A 25,527-nucleotide genomic window follows, 5' to 3' on the forward strand; every position below is an offset into this window, starting at 1 on the left:
TCCACCAAAATAAAAATAAAACAGTAAATTGTGGCTTTTTGTCTTACAATACAGACTCATAATTAAGAGGAAAATTGTTATATTACGAGATATAAACTGCAAGAAAAAGGTAAGAATTCTAAGTTTATATCTCGCAATTCTGCCTTTTTGTTTGTAATTACCCTTCTTAAAATTCTGTGTCAGAAACAGGCGTACACATTTACTGCTCCTCCTTCTAGTTGCACTGCTGAATTTCTTTAAAGTCTCCGGTTTCGAAACTAAAAAATATAACAGGAAGTTGTGCATGAGTTCGCTTGCGCTTTACAGTGCATTCTGGGAAATGCAGTCACCTGCAGTAGTTCCACTCACGTTTGTAACCATGCGACTGATGAAAAAAACTACTACTCCCATAAGCTCAACAGCCCGTATTAGGTCGACGTGTATGTTCGCTCAGTCGGCGCAGATACTGAATGAACATCTCTAATACAGTTATCCATAACATTTTGGGTTGAAATATGGCCGGAGAAATGTCCATAATAGGTAAGTGTTCAATTAAACTAATGTACTCGGAAAGATATATGTCAAATTTAATAGAATAACCATTCATGTAGCCGTTAGCTAGAAATGGAACTGACGCATCTGGAATGTAAGTCCCAAATAACTGACTGTACGTGGATAACTAACGTTACCGGTATATCAGACATATCGTTATATTGTCCAGTCTGAGGTAAAACATTCAGCCTCAAACATCAGCTGATATTATACGCAATTTATAGACACAGCTGATGTACGTTACGTTCTTACGGTTCTTTATACTACAGATGTTAGTGGCTGTGTCTCAAAGCCTAACGTTAGTTAGCTGTCTATCTAGACAGCATATTTGGGCATCAGCGTACCAGGAATAAAGTCTTAATTTGCGGTGTTCTATTTATCTACATACCACGTTTTGGAACAATATACTATTGTATTTTTTGTAATAATACGTAGGAACATATACATATGGTACAAAATATTTATTTTTGTGTGTCCCCACAGGTTCTGTCATCCTGGCATTGTTCCTGGCAGGATATCTGGGACAGCAGTACCTGCCCCCTCCAAAACCCAGGGTGATTGGGTTGGATCTTGGGACCACGTTCTGCTCTGTGGGATTTTTTCAGCCTGGCACAGGCGAGATTGAGGTTTTAGGAGATGACAAAGGTCGTAAAAGCATTCCAAGTGTGGTGTCATTTACCCCCACCGGTGTGTTTTCTGGACATGAGGGTCAGGAATTGTCTGACATAAATCCTCAAAACACAATCTATGATGCTAAGAGATTTATAGGAAAGATTTTCGACCAAGAGACTTTAAACAAAGAGAGCGCGCGATACCCATTTAAGGTACACATTTAAAATTTTACACTCATTGCTCTTCCAGCACTTGCAGTATTTCTAACTATTTATTTTCTTTTCTATTATAGGTGATATACAACAATGGGAGTGCAGAATTTTTAGTCTCTACAAATAGCACATTCACAGTTACTCCTGAATTCATCGGATCCCGTCTTCTGCTGACAATGAAGATGATGGCAGAGAAGCAACTGGGAGTACTAATCGAGAAAGCCGTCATATCAGTGCCAGCAGAGTTTGATGAGAGGCAAAGAAACTACACCATAAGAGCTGCTAACCTAGCTGGTCAGTTTACTACTCACTTCTAAAGGTTAATTGCAAAAGCTAATTGTTTCATTAGAAATCCTCTGCATTGAGCAACAGAAAGCTGCTTACATCTTGACCTTTTTTTGCACACACAATTTTGCCAATGTGACCACACAGTTAGTCTGTCACAACTTGGTTATGTCTTGCTATTGGAATCTATGGAAGGCACTCAAACAAAAAATAGAAAAGGTAAATTGTAACTTTTTATCTCACAATTCAGACTTTTCCCTGATATTCAGAGCAAAAAAGCCAGAGTTGCAAGATATAAACTCAGAATTGCAAGAAAATTCTGAGTTAATGTCTCGCAATTCTGACTTATTTCGCAATAACCTTTTTTATTTTTTATATTCTGCGGTGGAAACTGGCTTCCAAAGAAATCAGTACAAGTAGCTTTGTTAAAGTTGATGATAATCTGGTTAAAATGTTGTCTTCTTCATCAGGGCTGGACATCCTGCGGGTGATCAACGAGCCCACAGCGGCAGCGATGGCTTATGGACTGCATAAAGCAGAAGTGTTTAATGTGCTGGTGGTGGATCTGGGAGGAGGAACACTAGATGTGTCACTTCTCAATAAGCAGGGTGGCATGTTCCTTACCAGAGCAATGGCAGGTGAGCTGAGTGATATTACATTATAAATATGTCAACTAGGAGAAATTTCACTATGGTAGATATATGGCTAATAATGGGCAGGGCTGTTTTATGCTATTTAGATATTTGAGACACATCCTGATCTTTATTTTCCCCATTAATATAAGTTTGTTTATTAAATCAATAAGGAGGAAGAAATAATAACAGCGTGTCTACACGGCTAAAGCTAAAGTCTTTCTACACTGGTCACGACAAAGCGAAGCGACCGTTGCGAATCATTTAAACTCTGTGTGAGCACGTCATTAATAGAACGCGGCAGCAGATTACTGTTGGGGATTTGCCGTGTCGCACCGCGCCGCATCCAGTGTAGACAGCATAATAGGTTCTATTGTATTTTGTCGCGTCGCGCCGCTCGCGTCCAGTGTAGACACGGTGTAAGTGTAACATGAAGCAGTTGGTAAGCAGTTTATTTTAATTTACAGCATTAATATAGAATGCAGCTTATGTCCGTTTACAAAATTTGAAGCGTTTATAATATTGGCTTAATCATTTTGAATCTTTTGGTTTTAATTCCAATGTTGCAGTCTTAATGATTTTTGCACTGATACCACTCTTGTTTATTCATTATGAATACTCATGTAGGGCTGGTCAATTTTCGAAAAAGTAATCGCAACCGAAATTCAGAACCTCTAAACGACATAATTTTCCCCTGACGCTTGTTGTGTTTTTTTAATCCTGTTAGTACTTTCACATTAAAAACATACTACCGCATGTGTAGTCGGCACTATATGGACATATGCGCATACGTCTTTTGCAGCATCTCCCATGTGAGTGGTGCTTTTACACGCAGTGCTGCTTGTCGATGTCAGTTCCAAAACAGTGAGCCATTCAGAAGACCCTGGAGGATGTCGGCGCCGATAGCCTTGTGGGCAGTGCGCTGACAAGAAGCCTTCTTGTGCTACGAGCATCCCAAGTTCAAATCCTGGCTCGAGGACCTTTGCCGATTAAAAACCATTCATTAATCATAATAAAAGTAAAATGTTTAATTAATCGAGATTTTGATTTTAGGTCATAATTTAGGGCTGGGCGATATGGCAAAAATGTAATCTCGATAATTTTTTCCCATATTGAACGATGACGATATATATTCCGATATAAGCTGTTGATGTTGCCAGCTTTAAAATAGTATCCCAACAATGACTAAAGCCACAAAAATTAAAGGGTTCATTAAATTACATTTTAAAGTATAGTTTATTAATAAAAACAGATTACAGATTTGGCCTTAAAAATTAAAACAACTTACTGAAATAAATGTAAAAAATAAAGGTTGTGACAGAGTATGGTAAATGAGAGTAAATGTACAAAATGTAAACATAAAATTATTGTAAAAACATAATTTGTAACAATTATTTCTTTATTTCTTTATTATTTATTATTATTGACACAATTGTTTATTTTCTCTATTATAGGTTGAGCTATTTAAATTAGAGGCAACCACTGCATTTTGAAACAATCTACAGTATAAATAACAAAAAATTACGACACAGTTTTCTTAATCGTATTAAGTGCAGACAGTTCAGCCATAATCAAAGTAGGCTACTCTCATTATTCAAAGTGCAAATAGAGACCGAATATTTCAAGCATGATACAGAGCTATAGACATACACAACCTTTTATAGCCTACATACTAATAACAGCCTAGATATGTCATGTAGCCTAATTTGCGTGCATTGGGGAGTCACTCTCTAAACAAGTGGGATTAAAATTGCTTTTGAATGCGCGTGCGTTTTTTTGCTTTCGGTTTCAGTTTTAACAATCGTGCCAAACTCAGTTGAGCTGATAGTCACTTTTCAGATAGCCAAACCACTTATATAACGGAATTCGTGCTACCTTTTTTTTGTGGACAATTTCAACATCTTTGGATAATAACTCGAGGTTAGTTTCACTTTCGTCGCTGCTTCCACTCTCTCTCTTTATTTTTTTTTTCACGTCCTGGTGTTAAGTTTGCTTTGCAAAGTGCGGTAGGAAATGAACTTTGTACTTTGACGTGCACACGCACGCTGCACGCTGATTGGCTGTTGTCGCATATTTCTGCTGTGTGATTGGCTCTTAGATTAATCCATATCGAGCAAAAAATGTCTAGAGTTTATCATCGTTATTAACATAAATTTTATCGCGATATGATATCGTTTATCGGCCCAGCCCTAGGTCATATTGTCCAGCCCTACTCAAATGTGCCAACTCATTGTCTTTCATTGTCTTATAATAGGCCATTCACTTGATTTGTGCTTCACTTTAATTGATTCAGAACAGTTACTTTCGATAGCATTTTCTTTTCGTCATACCTCCATATAATGCCAAATACAGTGACGTTTATAAGCGCAGTGCTATTTCTGCTTTTCTGTAAGCGCCAACTCCTGGCAAACTGTGAATTTGCATTTTCATTAAGCTGCCGTCTGCCGTTTGGTTCTGACTAATGTATTAATACATGATCCTTTATCATTTTGACTCACCCATTTCCTTAAAATGCCTTAAATGTGAGGTTTATCATTTTAAAGTGTTTCGCTTTTAGTCAAAAAAATGTGACAAGACTTTTGTTCATTAGCCACTATAAGGGAAGAATAATAATAATGAGAAGAATAACAACATGCAGTAAACAGTAAATCTGCTTGCACTACAAACCAGTGTGTTCATAATTAGGATAATACATTCAAATAACATGGTAAGACACACCAATTTGCAATATCAAGCAGCAAAACAAGCTGATTTGTACAGCTAAAAATGGCTGGATGTGGATGAGACAGGAAGCCAGACCCATACAATTTACAAATAGCCATTCCCGCTCTTAGTCGGTGTACACCATTCAAATGACTCTCCACAGCACTGCATGTAACTTTAAAATATAAAATAATTATTAATAATATTATATTATACAGCTTTAAATATAATACTACATTAATATAAAATATTAATATATTCATTAAAATGTCATTGGAAGTTTTCTAGTTCAGTTCTACAGTTTTTGACTGGATTTTTTTGTAAGTTCTGTTTTTTTTCAAATTCTTATACAGTCATTACAAATTATTAGAAAATTAATAGAAAATCATTTAAATTCATTGTTTAGTGAATGTAGGGACACTGGTTATGACCTTTTGTATTTTAATACAAAGGCTCAGTGGTTTGACCTCAATGGGTATTTAGGTTACCAGGTTTTGTGTAGTGCATTCTCACGGAAACCTCACTGACATTTATCTAACACACGTGGAAACAATGTCACATCAGGTGCACAACCCTCATCCCGTTTCATCACGAGATTAACACATGGTCTTCATCTCCACAGGTAACAACAAACTTGGAGGGCAGGACTTCACCCAGCGTCTGCTGCAATACTCCATCGAACGAGTGCGACAACAGTACGGCGTGCCTCCTACTCTTAAAGAAGACATCCACCTTCTCCGCCAGGCTGTGGAGGCCGCCAAGCTCAATCTCACCCAGCAGCCTCACGTTCACCTCCAAGTTCCTCTTCACCTCCAGACAACGGGAGCGAACGGAGCGCAAGAGGAAAAAATCCTGTTTCAGGAGAAGCTGACGCGAGAGCTCTTTGAGGAGCTAAATGCGGATCTCTTTCAGAAGATTCTGGCACCCATTGAGACTGTCCTCATAGAGGGGCATCTAGAGAAACAGGAAGTGGATGAAATTGTCCTGGTCGGAGGGTCTACGAGAATCCCTCGCATTAGACAGCTTATTAGTCAGTACTTTGGGAAGGAACCAAACACCTCAGTGGATCCTGACCTGGCTGTGGTGACTGGAGTAGCCATTCAAGCAGGCATCATGGGCGGCTCTTGGCCGCTCCAAGTCAGCGCAATTGAAATTCCTAACAGGCACCTTCGCAAGACCAACTTCAGCTGATTGGTTGAACTGAGAACTGGTTAAGAAACTGCTACTTGGGCATTTGTCATGTGACTGCTGTGTGCCAACAAACCAAAAACCGGTTAAACGATGTGTGTTTTATGTTTTTGCTTCCGCATTAGCTTTGCAATGAATTCCTGATATCGGGTCAAACACAATGGTTACTGAAACATTTGTACTTAACGCCTGGACTTGTTGGCCCAAATTACAGTTTATACATTTATCTTCAGAATAAATGCAGAGTATTTACAGTTGAAGTCAAACGTTTACATCTCCCTTTATGAATCTGCAAAATGTTCATTATTTTATCAAACTAAGTGTGTAATAAGAGCCGTGGATCATTCAGGTAAGAATGTAAACTTTTGAACAGGGTCATTTTTATAAATTCAACTATTATTTTCTCTTGTGGACTATATGTAAACACCTTCTTTGTAAAATATCTTATTCAGGTCAGTACTAAATAAAAAAACATGCATTTTGTATGATCCTTCTTGTTTTGGTAAAATAATTAACATTTTGCAGATTCTGAAAGATGTATGTAAACTTTTGACCTCAACTGTATTTAGTTCTTTATTGTATAAATAGTGTTTCATCCTGAGCAAGTGTCCGTTTGGTACCATATCGGTTAGTTTATTGCCATCTGTGTGCCTAACTGTGCAATAAGTCTCTGACAACTCGTTTTGGCAGGTTTAATGATGTTGTATTCAGGGAAGCAGCAGCTGTTTGTATATAACTGAATAGTCATTCCAGTCTCAGCTATTTATTTATTTATTTTGCCAAGGCTAGTTGTGATTTCAGCTAGCTGTTTTTGTCTACTGGAGTTTTGCTTGTGCCTTTTTAATCATTGCCACAGTTAAATGTGTACCGTAGACTAAGCATAGTCTGATTTTTACATTTTAAAAGATTTACTGTCTTTATTGTGAGTTTGTTTGTTTTTTTCCCGACGGAGTTACAAGGTTCGTTCATACAAAAATGAAATTTCTGTTACTAATAACTCACCCTCATGTCGTTCCAAACCGTAAGACCTTCGTTCATCTTCGGAACACAAATGAAGATATTTTCGATGAAATTCGAGACCCTGCTAGACATAAACCGTTCCCTGACCTAGTAGTTAGGACGTCGATAAAATAGTCCGTGTGACATCAGTGGTTCAACTGTGATTTATAAAACTACGAGAATACGTTTTGTGCGCAAGGAAAACAAAAATAACGACTTTTTTTAAACAATTCTCTTTCGCGCGTTAAGCGCATCTGGGTTCTACGTCAGAACGCCGCGTCTTGGTACTCTCATGAACGCGCGTCGATTCACGCGGGAGAGAAGAAATTGTAAAATCGCTATTATTCTCGTAGCTTCGTAACATTACGGTTGAACCACTGCTGTCACATGGACTATTAACGATGTCCTTACTACTTTTTTAGCCATTGAACGTGAAACGATTTCATCAAAAATATCTAAATATGCGTTGCAAAGATGAACCGGTCTTACAGGTTTGGAACGATATGAGGGTGAGTAATTAATGACATTAATATTTCATTTTTGGCTGAACTACCCCTGTACGTATTTGTAAACTGTAATACCACCTGCCAACTGTTAAATATAAATAATTTAAAACGTACCAGCATGACCAATGTGGTATTAAGTTCATTAAATCTTCAAACTGAAGCTTTTATAAGAATGTGAATTCAAATTTATAGAAATATTTATCTAAATATAGATACATATTTCGTGTTTTATTTTAAAAAGCTAAATATAATTAACCACAAGGACCAAAAATGCTTTTTGTGTTGGCCTGTTTTGTTTACATAATGCTAAAAGCTCGATATTAGAGGTGAAACTACATTATACAAAGTGTGAACATAATTTAATGCACTTTACATAAAGAAGAGGAGTTCAGAACATTGCACAAAAGGGAAAATAGTTATCATTTATCAATGTGAATGCATATTCAAACTTACTGTACCTATTACAAATATTTGTACAATTCTATTTTTGTACAGTCTTACCATTTCATTTGTTGCATTACGCACAGAACTTGGTGTGTGTCATTAAAGTTAACTTTTGCTACTGTGCGAAGAAAAAACAAACCTTGTTAAAACTGCATTTTTTTTTTTATTGATCGACCTCTGAAACACATCAATACAAAATAAAAACATCAAACAGCACAATCGTTCAGCCTCGTCCTCTGTGTGACAGCACAAGCCACTGTAAACAATGTCACATCTCACATTTACAATATTAAGGGTCAGGACATCTCAATGGGAAGCCCTGTACAAAATATTTAATACATGAAAAGCTCAAACAAAAGGGTTGAAATGACAAAGCAACGGATTAAAAAATAAAATAAAAATCACTGAACGATATTCAAACACACTTTTTATTACAGGACAGTGTCCAAGTAATATTGCACGGAATCGAAACTCCAAGCCAGCTTCCTTTATAAAGTGTTCAACAAATACATTTTAAAGAGACGCTCTTTTATGGATCTTTAACCTAATTAGGGGATTGTTTTTGTTGTCGTTCTTAAATAAAACCACAGGTATGTATGCCAAACATATGCCGAAATTCTTCATCTGGCAACATAGCGACCAAGACGATAAGGCTGGGTGATTTCCTCTCAAAATGATAAGTGAACCTCATGCTAAATAGGTGATATATCAAATACAGTAAATATCATTTGAAGGCTAATAGCAGACACTCTGTAAACACCTGTTTTGTTTTTGGAAATTCACAAATGTTTGAACAGAAGGCATCATTAGACTGTGAATATCACACCAAATCAAGATCTAGAAATTAAAACAAAACAAAACAAAAACTGGCATATCTTACACTCCACATTGGCTGGCTATGGAAGATTAGAAAAAATAAAATCCCCAAAAACCGACAGATAAAATCCACTATATTATCACAGGCATGCTTTCAATACGAAGCAAGTAACGGGCATTCCAGGATCCTCAAGCGTTACGTAGGGGAAGAGGCCACAGATTTGGTAATAGTCGACAGAAGAACCGCACTTCCTATTTCTCTTTACCATCCAGAATTGAAAACAAGCAACTTAATAGTGAAAGAAAAGCTCAAATTTTCTGTACAAGAGTCCATCATAAACAGTAGGCTAAGAGTTGAGTCAGTAGTTCAGAGGAGACACCACAAGCTTGTTCAGGATGTGATGTGATTTTTCGTTCCATGAGTCAATAAGCAACGTCTTAATTGGTGTAGTAGTTAAATCCGTTTTCCATATAGGGTTCGTCGCTGGTGACTCCGTTGCTCACCTCTGTGGAACAACACGAAAGAAGGCAATACAAATTATGCTTAACGCACACAACTTTTACAAGACCTCTACTAGGACAATTCACAAACCAAGTATCTTTGATCATACTTGAGATACACTGGTTCTGTTCCAAATCCTAGTGAGCTGCCTACCTCGACAGCATTTTATTAGGCTTCATAGGTGTGAATCTATGATGGTGTTGTAGTGCCATGTTAAAAAAAAATAAATCTAAAATTACAAGATTAAAGTCGAAATAATACAAAATTAAAGTCGAAGTGTTTTGAGAATAACATCGAAATAAATCGAGAATAAAGTTGAAATTTCAAGGATAAGTCGAAATGTTTTGAGAATAATGTGAAAATGTTTTAAGAATGAAGTCGAAATGTTTCGAGAATAAAGTCGGAATTAAAGAATTAAATCATATCAATTAATAATATTTTGAGAGGATAGCCTGTGCATGTAAATGGCCTGGATTTGGAGCAATGGAAGAAGTTGCCAGGCCACTTATTCAATTTATTTGAATAAATGTGGGATTATAAGAAAAATATTTTGAGAATTCGACTTTATTCTTGAAAGACTTCCGACTTTATTCTCAAAAGACTTTGACTTTATTCTTGAAACACTACGACTTTATTCTCGAAACACTACGACTTTCTCCAAATTTCGACTTTATTCTCGAAACATTTTGACTTTATTCTCATAATCTAAATTTTAGACTCAAAATATTTTGAGAATTCTACTTTATTCTCTAAACACTTCAACTTGAAACACGTCTTTGTTCTCGTAATTTTGACTTTGTTCTCGAAACATTTTGACTTAATTCTGATTATTTCGATGACATTCTCAAAATTTTTTGAAATTTTACTTTATTCTTGAAATGTTTCGACTTTATTCTCGTAATTAATTTTTTACTTTATCCTCGAAACATTCCGACTTTATTTTCATAATATTTCGACTTTATTCCCGAAACACTTCAACTTTATTCTTGTAATTTCGACTTCATTCTCAAATTATTTTGAGAATTTGACAATATTCTCAAAATATTTCGACTTTATTCTCATAATTTAATTTTATTCACGAAAGGTTTTGACTTAATTCTCCTAATTGATTTTATTCCCGAAACATTCCGACTTTATTCTCATAATATTTTGTCTTTATTCTCAAAACACTTCGACTTTATTCTCAAAATATTTTAACTTTATTCTTGAAACACTTCAACTTTATTCTCGTAATTTTGACTTTGTTCTCGAAACATTTTGACTTAATTCTTATTATTTCAATGACATTCTCGAAATATTTTGAGAATTTTACTTTATTGAAATATTTTGACTTTTTTCTCGAAACGCTTTGACTTAATTCTCATTATTGACTTTATTCTCGAAACATTCTGACTTTATTCTCATATTTCGACTTTATTCTCATAATTTTGACTTTATTCTCGAAACATTTTGATTTAATTCTCATAATTTCTACTTCATTCTTGAAATATTTTGACTTTATTCTTGTAATTTAATTTTGGCTTTATTCTTAAAAGGTTTTGACTTAATTCTAATTGATTTTATTCTCGAAACATTCTGACTTTATTCTCGTAATATTTCAGCTTTATCCTCAAAACACTTTGACTTCATTCTAGAAATATTTCAACTTTATTCTTGAAACATTTAGACTTCATTTTCGAAACATTCCAACTTTAATCTCGAAACATTTCGACTTTATTCTCAAAATTCGACTTTATTCTTGAAACATTTAGACTTCATTTTCGAAACATTCCAACTTTAATCTCGAAACATTTCGACTTTATTCTCAAAATTCGACTTTATTCTTGAAACATTTTGACTTTACTCTCGTAACTTAATTTTGACTTAATTCTCTAAACATTTAGACTTTATTCTCGAAACACTGACTTTATTCTCAATTTGAATTTTATTCTCTGAATACTTCGACTTTGTTCTCTTAATATTTAAACTTTATTCTCACAATATTTTTTACTTTTTTTTTTTTTTTTTACTTTTTGTACCTTATAAGATGGACTTTTGTCTTAAAGGGATAGTTCACCCCAAAATGAAATTTCTGTCATTAATTACTCACCTTCATGTAAAATAAGATATTTTTAATAAATTTTCAAGAGCTTTCAGACCCTGCATAGACAACAATGCAACTACCACATTCAAGACCCAGAAGGGTTGTTGATAAAGTCATTATTTTTTGTTTTCTTTGCACACAAAATTAAGGTTGAACCACTGATGCCACATGGACCATTTTAACAATGTCCTTACTAACTTTCTGGGCCTTGAACATGTCAGTTGGGTGGCTGTCTATGCAGGGTCAGAAAGCTCTCGGATTTCATCAAAAATATCTTAATTTGAGTTCTGAAGATGAACGAAGGTCTTATGGGTTACGAAGGACATGAGGGTGAGTAATTAATGACAGAATTTTTATTTTTGTTTGAACTATCCCTATAATATGCTTTCACATACAATAGCTGCCTATGTAGTTAGTACACTTGGAACAGATCCACTAGTAAAAAAAAAAAGCAAACTGTAGATCTTCGTTGTGAATTCCACCACGAATATCTGAATGATCGGGTTAGTGATCATCACTCTCGTACTCACCGTACGCAGGCCACAGTTACCCTGGCCATTGATGCTACAGCACTGCATGAGCTATCATTCAAGCTGTGGGATGTCAGCGGAGTATGGATTGATGAATGAATGGATGCAGGAAGAGATGGAATGGTGGCGGACAGTAAGAGACAGGAGGGAGAGGGGAGGAATGAGATGGAATGGGATGGAGGGATGCGGAGACACAGACTCAAACCCAGGAGGTGGACAGCTACTGTGGCTGACCTTAGAGACAGGGCAAAAACACACACACAGAGGCATGCAAACACTGTTGGGATACATGCACACACAATATTAATCCAAAAACACATCGCATGCAACACATGTACAGTCAAACTGAACATTGGCTGCACATTTTCCCACTTATTACACTGCTACTTATCAAAGAAATACATTGCAAATAGATCCCCTGCAGTGAATGGGTGCCATCAGAATTAGAGTCCAAACAGCTGATAAAAACATCACACTAATCCACATGACTCCAGTTCGTCAAGCAATGTCTTGTAAAGTTAAAAGCTGTGTGTTTGTAAGAAACAAATCCATCATCAAATGTCTTCTATCCATAAGATCCATAATACTGCTTCCTCCAGGGAAAAAGCTATCTAATATAAATCAGGTGAAAAATGTGCACAGATTAAGCAACATTTGAAATTGTAAACAAATATGCTGGTGGATTTTGATGCGAGAGGACAACAGGAGCATTATTATTTATTTTAAGCTCATATTTTGCTCAGAAGTGATGGTTTAAAGCTAAATATCTTGATGGATTTGTTTCTTGCAAACATGCAGCTTTTCATTTCACAATTTTTTTTTTAAATTGATCAAAAGTGATGACAAAGACATTTATAATGTTAAAAAGTGTTTCTATTTTAGATAAATGCTGTTATTCTGAACTTTCTATTCATTAAAGATTCTAGCTGTTTTCAACATAATAAAAAAAATGTTTCTGAACAGAAAATCAGAATATGAGAATGATTTCTGAAGGATCATGTGACTGGAGTAATGATGCTAAAAATTCAGCTTTGAAATCACAGGAATTATTACATTTTAAAATATATTCAAATAGAAATCAGTTATTTTAAATAGTGAAAATATTTCAAAATTGTACTGTTGTTGCTCTACTTTGAATTACATAAATGCAGGCTTGGTGAGCAGAAGAGACGTCTTTAGAAACAAAATCTTTCAAAATCTAATTTGTTCCGATGAAGAAACCCATGTACATCTTAAATGGTCTGAGGGTGAGTACAGTTTCAGCAAATTTTCATTTTTTGGATGAACCGTTGCTTTAAAATTAATACTGAATTCTTTCAGTTTTGTGTCACAAGATGGCGCTAACAAGCTTTTTGTGCTTCTTGGTATGAAAAGAGAGACACTGGAGTAATATGAGACATGCACATATAGCACCAAGACAATGGTGAAATATGTAGTTTACTGACTATTACACCAATATTTGATTGACCAATCAGAATCAAGTATTTCATGGTGCAGTGTAATAAGCTTACATATAGGACTCTCATACACACACACAATATGAGAAACGCCAAAAGAATGTGTTTAAGGTAGCCCTTACCAGAGAAGATGAGCTTCTCCTTCATGATGTTGACATCTCTGCTGGATCTCCTGACGGCTGCGCTCAGCATGATCTGCTCTGGGTTGTAGCTACGCATCCCGCTCATTCTCCATCTGTAATCACATGCGCACACACACACACACACACACACACACACACACACACACACACACACACACACACACACACACACCACATCAAAACAGAGTTTGCATTGATACTGCTGACTCTGCTAATAAAAACTATGCTTTTTAACTCATGAATCTCACAGTGATTTATTAATGTAATTGCTAGGCTGTAATATATACAGTGTATTTACACTACATTTTAAAAGTAAACTAAACACTACAACAGTAAAAAAAATTCTCTGAATAATCTGTAACTGTCAGTCATGTGATTGTCACCTCCTAATGGATAAGTGCAGAATGACTCATTGAGACAAAACCCTCGAGTATACTTCCTGTTAGCAAAGACATTCCGCATAATGCACCTCAATTAAGTATTAATCAAATGTTATGTGAAAGCAGTGGTATTAATTGTAATCATGTGGGCTGTGGTTTAGTGAGAAGAGTTAGTAATAGCATTGACAAATTACAGGAAGAAAGATACAGGCAGATAGATTGAAACAGGGTTATATAGAGAAAGAAGGGCAAGAAAGGGAGATATACACTAGCAGCATGGGCCAACAGCGCTGACCCAATTACCTGATCATGTGATAGCTGAGAGATGCCAGAATGCAGAGAAGAGGAGCATGCACATCAGGCAGAGAGCAAGAAGAAGAGGAGAGGTGGAAGAAAAGGGTACAAGAGTAAAAGAAAGGGAGAGAATCAAGAGGTCAGTTCAGAAAAGCAGATGCAATTGTCACTATGGCAAGCGCAGCAAAAAGTAGAGGATCCAGAGCCCCACTTCACTTTGAATTTTCAATCCACACATTTAATGAATGCAAACACATTTTCTTCTTATTCTTCCTTCCTTTTCTCTCTCTGTCTGGAGGTATTCATGTTTCAGGATGCATTAATATTTGTTTCATAATGGTTGAACAAAGTGAATTTAGGAAGACGTACTCAAATATAGGAAGCTGTATTTGATTACATCTGATGAAAGTACAACACATTATTTGATTGTGTGAAACAATCCAAGCAAAGTTGTTTCATTTTTGGAGTTTTAAGAGTGACTTTGAATAAACTTTAGCTTTTATTATTACAACATTTACAGTCATATTGTCTTTCAGATCAAAACTGTACTGTGGAAGAATTGAAGCATTTAAGCAAAGCAAAATAAATACATAAATAAATAAAGTAAATAAATGAATGTTCACACAGAGCATAAAATAATTAAAATAAAACATTTCTTAAGTAGCAAGTAGCAAAAACTAAACATTTGCATATAGGATACTCTAACTGTATATGAACATTCATATTTTTTTATTTGCAAAGACTTTACTGCTCATAATGTTTGAGCTTTTGACGGACTTTCAAAGTTTTATTGTTAGCCAAAAATTAAATCTAAAACTTTATCAAAATTATTTTAATTAATTGGAATAAAAACTACAAATACATATATCAGATAAAAAGCTTGGAAACTAACTTGGCAACTAACTTAAAATAAATAAATAATGAAAAAGTAAAATAAGTACCAAAATTACTAGCTGAAACTGAAATAAAAATAAAGCTAAATAAAAAAAAAATATATATAAATAAATTCAATGAAAATGACAAAATCACATATCATAATTACTAAAATTTAAACTAAACTAAATAAAAACTAAATCGAATTCAAAATATTATTAACTACTAAAATGAAATATAAATAATCTAAAAATAACACTGGAATAAAAGTTTTTACACAGAACTTAAAATTATTAAAATAATTAAAATATTAAAATAAAATATTTCTTTAGTAGCAAAACCAAAACATTTGCATATAGGATAGTCTAACTGTCCATAAACAATAATAATTTTATTTTTATTTATTAAAAGACTTTATTGCTCAGAATGTATGAGATTTTGAAGGACTTTCAAAAGTGTTGTTGTAAGCTAAAATTACATCTAAAACTTAGTTATTTTCATTAATTTGAATAAATAAAATAAAATCAGAAAAATCATAAACCAAAACTATAATAACTTATATAAAAAAACAATTCAAATGACAAAAGCAAAAAATAAATAAATAGCATGATTACTAAATAAAAAGCAAACATATAAAAATAAAATCTAATTCAAAATTTTTAAATACTACAATAGAATATAAATAATCTAATCAAATAAAAATGACAAAAGCACATAACATAATTACTAAAACCTAAAAATAAATAAAAATACAATTATTTTCACAATATTAATAAATACTACAATAAAATATGAATAATCTAAAATAATACTGGAATAGAAGAAAATTAAAATAAAGTTTTCATGTTTTCACAAAACATAAAATTATATAAAAAAATAAAATATTAAAATGAAACATTTCTTCAGTAGCAAAAACTAAACATTTGCATACAGGTTTATAAACATTAATATTTTGCTAATACTTTATTGCTATTAATGTGTGAGATTTTGAAGGACTTTAAAAGTTGTATTGTTAGCTATTGTCATTAATTGAAATAAACTAAATAAAATATAATTGTAATTATAAATGTTGTCTTGCCAACGAAAAAAAGAAAAGTAAAATAGGATGAAAAAATAAAATCACTACAGCTGAAACCAAAATAAAAATTAAGCTAAATAAAATATATCTATAAAAATCAAACCAATAAAAAAGACAAAAGCACATAACATAATTACTGAAACTTAAACTAAACTAAATACATTTCTAAATATTAATAAATACTACAATGATATATAATTTATCCAAAAATAACACTGGAACATATCTTAGTTCTTTCTCTGAATAAAACAATAACTCTATAATCTATTACCAATGTCAAACAAGTGGACACTTACTTCTGGAATATAAATATTCCCAGAACTACAGCAAAGGAGATGAGATCAGTAGAGATCCATATCAGGCAGTACTCATCTGGACTCTAGAATAAAGAAAGAAATGCTGAGGCACATACACACACCACTAGATGGCGCAACAGAATACAAATTACAGCCATTGCGTGCTCATTTTACACCATTCATTATAAAAGTATAAAACATGCTCATTAATACTATATTAAATAGGGTAATATTATTAATATATATTATATACAAATGTCAATCTCAATCATGTATTTGTATTTGTTCCTTAACATATATAATAAAGGCAGTATGCTGCTCATTTTGAATAAAGGCCAGAGCAGCAGATGTTAACCAATTATATATCTTGGAAAAGCATAACAGCTTTGTGCCGTTGCCTAATGAATAATCTAGGAGCAGATGAGGGTTCGTACCATGAGCCAGAGCGGATAGTGCACCTTCCTGAGCACCTGCGGGGCCTCAGAGGAGACGGACGGCACCCCACTGCACCACAGCAGGGAATATAGCCACGGCTCGTTCACCGAATACAGAGTCAGGCTGATGTTGTTCTCATTATACAGCCTATTAAAATAAACACACCAAGATATATGAATAACTTTTACACACTTGACAGTGCTTATTCGGCTAAACAATTATAGGTTTCGATTTCATCACACCAGTGCCGGAGACACTGCAGCTTTTGCTCCAAAACTGTCCTTTATGGTGTAATATAGATGTTGTGAGACCAGGTGTCTGTAAATAGGCCAGCATCATACCGGATGTCCTGCGCAGAGGCCTGGTTGTAGCGCAGCAGGACCCTGCTGATGCCGTTATGATGGAGTGTGTCAAGGGGCAGCTTCTTCACAGATGTCTGCTGTAAACCTGGAGCCACGTTCCTCACCATCTCCCTGTTACTGTCCACCGTCCACATCACCTACACATAACACACAAAACTGAATTGAAATGTGTGTTTAAATACACATATACACACACACACACACACACACACACACACACACATACATATATATATATATATATATATATATATACACATATATATATATATATATATATATATATATATATATATATATATATATGCAACATATAAATATCAGTTAAATATCAGTTATCAGTTGAATCTTCCAATATGTCTTAGCAAATATGATAATGAGGTCAAAAGTTTACACTAGGGATGCACCGAAATGAAAATTCTTGGCTGAAACCGAAAACCGAAAAAGAGGAAACCAAGGCCGAAATCCGAAACACCGAAAGAATTATGGCAATTATTGGTACCATTGCATTTGTGGCTATGACCGTGTACTAATCTTACTAAAATCAAGGCATTGCAATTGCATAAATTAATATTAAAGTTTCAAAGAATAAATCAATTATATTAATTTAAACAATTATTATCAATCAAATATTATATTACTCAAATAACATATGCATATATTTTACAGCCTTTGTTTAAATTGTTTAAATTTTGTAACACATTATCTCGTGGATCCATCAGTTCACATTTACAACTCTACGTGTTTCTCTTCCAGCAGGAGGCACTGTCAGAATGGTTCACAAAGCAGTGCAGCAAATACAGATAATGTACTCACTTCCTTGTCATCCAAGATGTTTATGTCTTTCTTTCTTCAGTCATAAGAAAATAGTTTTTTGAGGAAAACATTTCAGGATTTCCCTCCACATAATGGACTTCTATGGTGCCCCTGAGTTTGAACTTCCAAAATGCAGCTTCAAAGGGCTCTAAACGATCCGAGGAAAGAAGGGTCTTATCTAGCAAAAAAATCGGTTATTTACTAAAAAAAAAAAATTACAATTTATATACTTACTAACCTCAAATGCTCGTCTTGTCTAGCTCTTTGTGTACTCTGTGTAGAGATTAAAAAATATATGAATTGTAAATGTTTTTAGAAAATAACCGATTGTTTCACTAGATAAGACCCTTCTTTCTCAGCTAGGATCATTTAGAACCCTTTGAAGCTGCATTTAAACTGCATTTTGGAAGTTCAAACACGGGGGCACCATAGAAGTCCATTATATAGAGAGAAATCCTGAAATGTTTTCTTCAAAAAACATAATTTCTTTACGACTGAAGAAAGACATGAACATTTTGGATGACAAGGGGGTGAGTACATTATCTGTAAATGTTCTGAAAGTGAACTACTCCTTTAACACTGTTAGTAGTTATTTTTAAAGAAACCTTATTCTTACGCTTACTTTATAAAAACAGCACAGTGCAACAGGTTTTTCAGCCAAGTTTTGATCATGTTGATGGCCTTTGAAATTTCTGTTTCAAATATAATACAGTAGTATTTAGAGGGTTAAAGGGATAGTTCACCGAAAAAAGAAAATTCTCTCAATAATTGCTCATGTCGTTCCAAACCGATAAGACGTTTATCTTCAGAACACAAATTAAGATATTTTTGATGAAATCCGAGAGCTATCTGACCCTGCATAGACAGCAACACAACTGCCACGTTCAAGGCCCAAAAAGGTAGATAGGACATTGTTAGAATAGCTACGAGAACACATTTTGTGCGCAAAGAAATAAAAAATAACAACTTTATTCAACAATTTCTTCTCTTCTGTGTCAGTCTTTGACACATGTTCACAAGAGTCCCACGATGCATCAATATTTTAGCTAGGGCTGCAACTAACGATTATTTTGATAATCGATTAGTTCGCCGATTAATTTTTCGATTAATCGATTCGTTGGCTTAAAAATTCCAATTATTTATTTATTTTTTAAATCATGCTATGAAAACACAGTGCTTAACAATTTACAACAATTCACCTTTTGTAATAAAGAGAAAGGACAAATATCTGAAGAAAAACACACTAACAAGCATAAAATACCGTGTTTCTGCTATTTATTCTGCCGTAGCGGTGTTATGTGTCCCACCAACAGCAACGAGCGCAAGAGTTCCGCGTTCAAATGCACGCAGTAAGCTGAAGCTGGCCCAAAGCCCCAGCTAAAGTAATTAGGCCTACCATGAATGTGGAGGGGAAAAGTAAGGAGATATTCATATTATTTATTAATAAACTAGTATTTTCTGAGTGCATCTTTATGGATTAGGCCTATAGCTAATAAAAGAGTTTTGTTTTCGATTTGAATTATTTCGTTTTATAGTAGTGAAGTAATAATTTAAAGTAAATTTATTACTCTTATATTTATGAGCAAAATTGAAGTTTCACATAGCACTTGCACCTCCATGTCCTGCAAAGCTTTCACTCGCTGCACAAACTATTGGATATGCGCCTATTAGTAGCCTACACATTTATCTAGGTTAAACGATTAAACTAATATTGTGATATGCTTAATTATTTTATTTTATTTATTTTTAAATATCTAAGGATTTTTATTTAAATCGTGATGATTTGAGAAGGCTAAACTGATCTATCTGCCGCCGGCCGCTTTGTCGTTACTTTAAAAAACAAAAACTTGAATTTCACAAATAAAACATGTTCCAAATATATTTCTAAATTAACTTTATAAACTAAAGAAACGAAAATAAATGTAATTACTTTGCTATTAAAAACAGCAGCTGTGCAATGGGGAAGAGAAAGAGAACTCGGCCAGTAATTCTGATGCGCTGTAGAGGTTGTAGGAATTTTTGCAACGAATGTTTGTTTAATAGCCTATTTAACACTTATTTAGGCTACTTTCTTATTTAAATGTATTATTTCGTTGATTTATTTTAGTGTTTTGTAGACTGCTTGTTCACCAACAGAAATTGCAAAACACGCACGTTCGTGAATAATGTTTGAGCCTCATTTATTTATATATAAAACACCGCACCACCGGCGGTGGTTAAAATCTGCCACCGTCACAGCCCTACTGTTCATACCCTCCATAAATACGCGCACTACATGTTGTATTTAAATCTAAATTTAACATTCAACGACAGATGTTTCAGCACAATGAATGTTTTTGTGCTGAGTTGAGTATCAATTGTCTCCCTTTCTGTGTTCTGTGTTCCGGCTGTCTGACACGCTCATTCAGTAAAGATTTAAACTTACAGACTGCCAGAATGGATTTTTAAATGGAAATTCTCGAGTGAATTTGTGACATGTACAGATAAGGATATGACCGCAAACTGAAAGTTATGCTGAGGACGCAAACGGATCTCAAAGCGCCGCACAGGGCAAGCCATCACTCTATTAGTTTTAAATAAGGAATTGTCATGTTTTGAGCAGCTTGGAACTCTCCTGCAGCATCTCAGTCTGTTTCCTCCACTATTTTTAGATGCATTTTGTCTATAGAAATGCGTCATTCAGTGCTGTTATTTGACGTGATCCTCTGAAGTTGTACGTGCACTGTGGGCGGACCGGATTAATCGATAATGAGAATCGTTGTCGACAAATTTCATTATCGATAATAATTGATTTTATCGATTAGTTGTTGCAGCCCTAATTTTAGCTTTCTTTGCGCACAAAAAGTATTCTTATAGCTTGATAACATTAGGGTTGAAACACTGATGTCACATGGACTATATTAACAATGTCCTAACTACCTTTCTGGGCCTTAAACGTGTCAGTTGCTCTCGGATTTCATCAAAAATATCTCTGTTTGTGTTCCAAAGATGACCGAAGGTTTTACCAGTTTGGAACAACATGAGGGTGAGCAGGGCCAGATTTAGCCAGCCCCAGTAGGGGGTGCATGTAGAATATTGGGGGGGTGGGTGTGGGTGAGCTTCTCTAATCATCTATGCAAAGATAACTATACTAACTATGCTGTCATCATATCAGTCCACCTATCCATATCTCTATCTTCTCCTTTGATCCATTTGATTTGTCTTATAGGTTTTATGTTTGATGCCCTACCCTCTGCATTTACCCGGGCTTGGGACCGGCATAAATAGGACACTAGCAACCAGAAATCTGCGCATTGTCAACTCGTTACTTGATTCACTTCAACAAATTGTAAATGAGTGAGGAGAAAGAGAGAGAGAGAGAGCGAGAGAGAGAGAGAGAGAGAGAGAGAGAGAGAGAGAGAGAAAGAGAGAGAGAGAGAAGAGAAAGAACAAGAACAGAGTTATAGTAATCAAATAATTCCGGTGAGAGACCGCGAAAGAAAAGTTACTTAGAACGATGTCTGAGTTTTGAGCTCTGCCGTGACTGTGAGCGAGTGAGACGAGTAGCCACTCTCTCCCTACGCATCTACCAATCAGTAGCTAGTTTGAAAGCGAGCAGAGAGTGCTCTGACCATTTTACTTAAAATTTTTATGAAATTCGGAATTTTGCATGCCTTCACGTTTGGGGGGGGGGCAGTCACAGCATTTAGGGGGGCATTGCCCCACCTTGCCCATGCCTATGTCCGGGCCCGAGAGTGAGTAATTAATGACAGATTTTTAATTTTTTTGGAGAACTATCTCTTTAACATTACAACCATAATACATTTAATATTAGTCACGCTAGGGGGCGCTGCTACACAACCACATAAAACAGGAACAGATTTGTATCCTGAATCATACAGTATGGCTAAACACATCTATTTTAACCCCTATCCAAGGACAATGAGATTTCCAGTTGCACATCAAACGTGAGCATCATTCACTCAAGACTAACCTGTCGTTGTGGTATTCCTGACCTCAGAACAGTGTCTAGGGTGAGGTTGACCCAGTCGTGGTAGTGGGGATGATCGGGTGGCGGTCTGCGGAGAGTGAATACCGCTGAGCTCTTGGACCTAGCTGCTAGTTTTAGCATCTGCTCCAAGCTGCACACTGACTGGTTCCCCACTGACCCGCGCTCGAACGTTGACATGTAGTGCACAGTCCAGAAGGGATCATCCTGCATTCAGAAAAATCAGTTAGTCCAGTTATATGCCAATATATAGACTTATACAGTCCTAATGTATAAGATTAAACCATTAAAGTCAGAGGAAACAAGGACATTTTGAATAATTATGAATCAATGACACTATGCTGTGTTAGATCTAAAAGGGGAATATTGCATTAACATTGAATTCAACTTATAACTGGAGCAAAAGGTTTCTTGCAAAAAATAGCTAGAATTTAGTTTTACGTAGCCTTTTTGTTACTTACAATTTGGAATGACATGAGGGTGAGTAATTAATGACAGAATTTTTATTCTTGGTTGAACTAACCCTTTAAATCTAAAAACACCATTACATACTATACTATTTCAGATGTACTGTAGACTTTATTTAGAGCCAAAATGGCTCATACCTTTAGAAACCACTGGCCAGCATTCAGCGAACTCAAATCAGTCCAGTTAAAGAGTGAAGCGTCATCGTACTGTCTGTCCGGAAACACTCTCCTCACGTTTGTGGTTCTCCTCAATGTCCGGTCTCTCATGAGGAACGGCACACCATCTAGACTACAGCCGAAGCCAGTGTTACACAGCAGTATATGTGATTAGACAGCACTTAGATTGCAACTGAGAAAATGCTTCCATTAGGGCTCAACATGCCAGCACTGCTGAGTAATATTCAATGATAAGAGACAGAGAATGAAATTGAGGAGCGGACTTATGCTGTGATTGACAGAAAAACATCTAAATCCACTTACTGAATAGTGGGAGCTGTGCAATAGAAGTGGTATTATTGCAACTCATTATTTATTTAGCAGATGCTTTTAACAATCCACAATTTGAATGGTAGTATTTTGTGAACCACTCAAACTAGAGATTGAACCTTTAGCCAAGATATGTAACCTCTAAAGCCACATTAATCCATTTCATTTTGAACCAGATGTTGCCAACCATAATAACATGTGGCCTGAAACAACCAATAATGAAGCAGAGATGGCCCACAAGACTTCATTTTCAATTTAAATTAGTTGTATAGTGCTTCTCACAATATATATATATGTGACCCTGGACCACAAAACCAGTCTTAAGTCGCTGGGGTATATTTGTAGCAATAGCCAAAAATACATTGCATGGGTCAAAATTTTTGATTTTTCTTTTATGCCAAAAATCATTAAGAAATTAAGTAAATATATATATATATATATATATATATATATTGCTCCAAAACAGCTTTACAAAATGTTTAACTGAAAACATGATTGGAAACATGATTAAGATGATCAGAACAAAACCGTCCTCAAATTTAAACCATTTTATGGTTCGATGCAATTTTATTTTCAATAGGGACTTGTCTAAGGAACAATTACAGAAATTATTTGCCTTTTAAAATGAGGGACAACTTGTTTTTTATATATAATATAATATAATATAATATATATTTAAAATGGTATATTTTTAATATTTTATTATTTTATGTACACACACACACATATATATATATATATACATATATACACACACACACACACACACACACACACACACACACACATTTACATATTACATACATTTTTTTATATTACATTGTAATCATTGTTAAAAAATACATATTAAAATATATATAGATAAATAAATGTAAAAAAATTACTATAATTATTGTAATTTTTATATTATATTATAATACTTTTTCCAAATGTAAATATTTAGGCAAAAAGAAAAAAGAGAAAATACTATATAAAATATTGTATTGTTCAAAATTTCAATATTTAATATATAGCAAGAAAATAAATATAAAAAGGAAAAACAATCACTATAATGATTGTTAAAGAATATATATATGTTGTGTGTGTATATGTATGTATGTATGTATGTATATATATATATATATATATATATATATATATATATATATATATATTAGTGGTGGGCCGTTATCGGCGTTAACGTGCTGCGTTAACGCGAAACTCTTATCGTGCGATAAAAAAAATATCGCCGTTAATCTATTCTCAAATTTGGGTTAGGAGCTGGGTCTAAACTACGCAAGCTATGTTGACTTTTACCTTGATAGTTTAACGCGGATGTATACCGAATATGGTCGCGCGTTTAAGTCTCCTCCACCAAAACACAGACAGGATCGCGTCGTCCTCCATTCATGAAAACAGAATCTACTATAGCGCGAAATGCCACGTAAATTCGTCGTTTTTTGGATTCATAAATCAAATGTTGCTCTGTCACTTAATTCAAATCGCGATATGGACTAGTGTATGTGAAAACTGAAATGCAAAAAGACCGTTTTAATATGAATCCGATATGTTCCGTTTGCCTAGCTGTATGTATGCATTGCGGAGACGAGCTTTTACTACACGCATACTGAAACACACGTGACGCTCCCGGTAATTTTTGGCATTTTCATCTCACATGAACAGATAAACTCAATCTCCCAAACTGCTGTGAGTGTCACTTTTACCGTTTCATTTGAGAAAACTAGCATCATATCATACTGTATGACACAGAAACTTCATGGCAACCTGTCAAAATAAAAGTACGGTGTAACATGTAATGGGTTGGGTAGGTGTTGACGTTAAAAACACACAATCTAATAGGTAGAAAAAATAATTTCATTGTTAGTTAGTTAGTAAACACAAGTACATCTAATTGAACATAATTTATTTTCATCAACAAATTATCATAGAACAGCTTTATGAGCTTTATGATCCATTCTCAAAGACTTACTTTTAGTCATTATTTGGGTAGCACACATATTCTGAATGCCTTCAGCAGAATTCAAATTAGCCATTTTAATCTAGATTAATCTAGATTAATTCCAAGATTTAATCTAGATTAATCTAGATTAAAAAAATTAATCTATGCCCACCCCTAATATATATATATATATATATATATATATATATATATATATAATGTTAAAGTTTACAGTACTTGTATTATTAAGTATTAAGATATGAATTTGAATGAGAAGGTGTGTCCAAACTTGGTCTGTACTGTATATTTTTCTATTTATTAAAGTTTTTACTCTACATTTGTGCAGTTTTCAGTGGGTTAGTTAGTGATATTTTTTAAATATACAAATTAATAAATAAATATTTTTTAAATGGGTTTCTATACAAAAACTGTTTTTTTTTATGTAAAATTCACTTTATAAAAGACCCACA

General features: G+C 34.5%; 2 protein-coding genes across 5 annotated transcripts in view; one reads left to right on the forward strand and one right to left on the reverse strand.

Moving 5' to 3' along the window:
* The first annotated feature begins 401 nt into the window (after window positions 1–401).
* Window positions 402–7,083, forward strand: hspa13 (heat shock protein 70 family, member 13). Its single transcript, XM_073818489.1, has 5 exons — window positions 402–519; window positions 1,015–1,355; window positions 1,436–1,649; window positions 2,111–2,278; window positions 5,598–7,083. The coding sequence occupies exons 1-5, from the start codon at window positions 495–497 to the stop codon at window positions 6,164–6,166; spliced, it is 1,317 nt and encodes a 438-aa protein (XP_073674590.1). The 5' UTR covers window positions 402–494; the 3' UTR covers window positions 6,167–7,083.
* The window catches only part of gdpd5b (glycerophosphodiester phosphodiesterase domain containing 5b), a 72,175-nt gene continuing 52,853 nt past the window's right edge, over window positions 6,206–25,527 (reverse strand). The window contains exons 10-18 of one of the 4 annotated variants that reach the window (XR_012338621.1): window positions 22,771–22,921; window positions 22,151–22,372; window positions 17,341–17,498; window positions 16,999–17,146; window positions 16,565–16,647; window positions 14,327–14,341; window positions 13,623–13,735; window positions 12,044–12,277; window positions 6,206–9,434 (exon numbers count right to left, since the gene is read on the reverse strand). Coding sequence is in view for 2 of the 4 variants with exons in the window: in XM_073818487.1 (XP_073674588.1) it covers window positions 9,367–9,434; window positions 13,623–13,735; window positions 14,327–14,341; window positions 16,565–16,647; window positions 16,999–17,146; window positions 17,341–17,498; window positions 22,151–22,372; window positions 22,771–22,921 (958 nt within the window). In the remaining 2 variants the exon portion in view is untranslated. The remainder of the gene's footprint in view (window positions 9,435–12,043; window positions 12,278–13,622; window positions 13,736–14,326; window positions 14,342–16,564; window positions 16,648–16,998; window positions 17,147–17,340; window positions 17,499–22,150; window positions 22,373–22,770; window positions 22,922–25,527) is intronic. The other 3 variants (XR_012338622.1, XM_073818487.1, XM_073818488.1) reach the window with 3 other exon arrangements.

This window comes from Garra rufa, chromosome 14, assembly GCF_049309525.1.
Source record: "Garra rufa chromosome 14, GarRuf1.0, whole genome shotgun sequence".
Classification (NCBI taxonomy): Eukaryota; Metazoa; Chordata; class Actinopteri; order Cypriniformes; family Cyprinidae; genus Garra; species Garra rufa.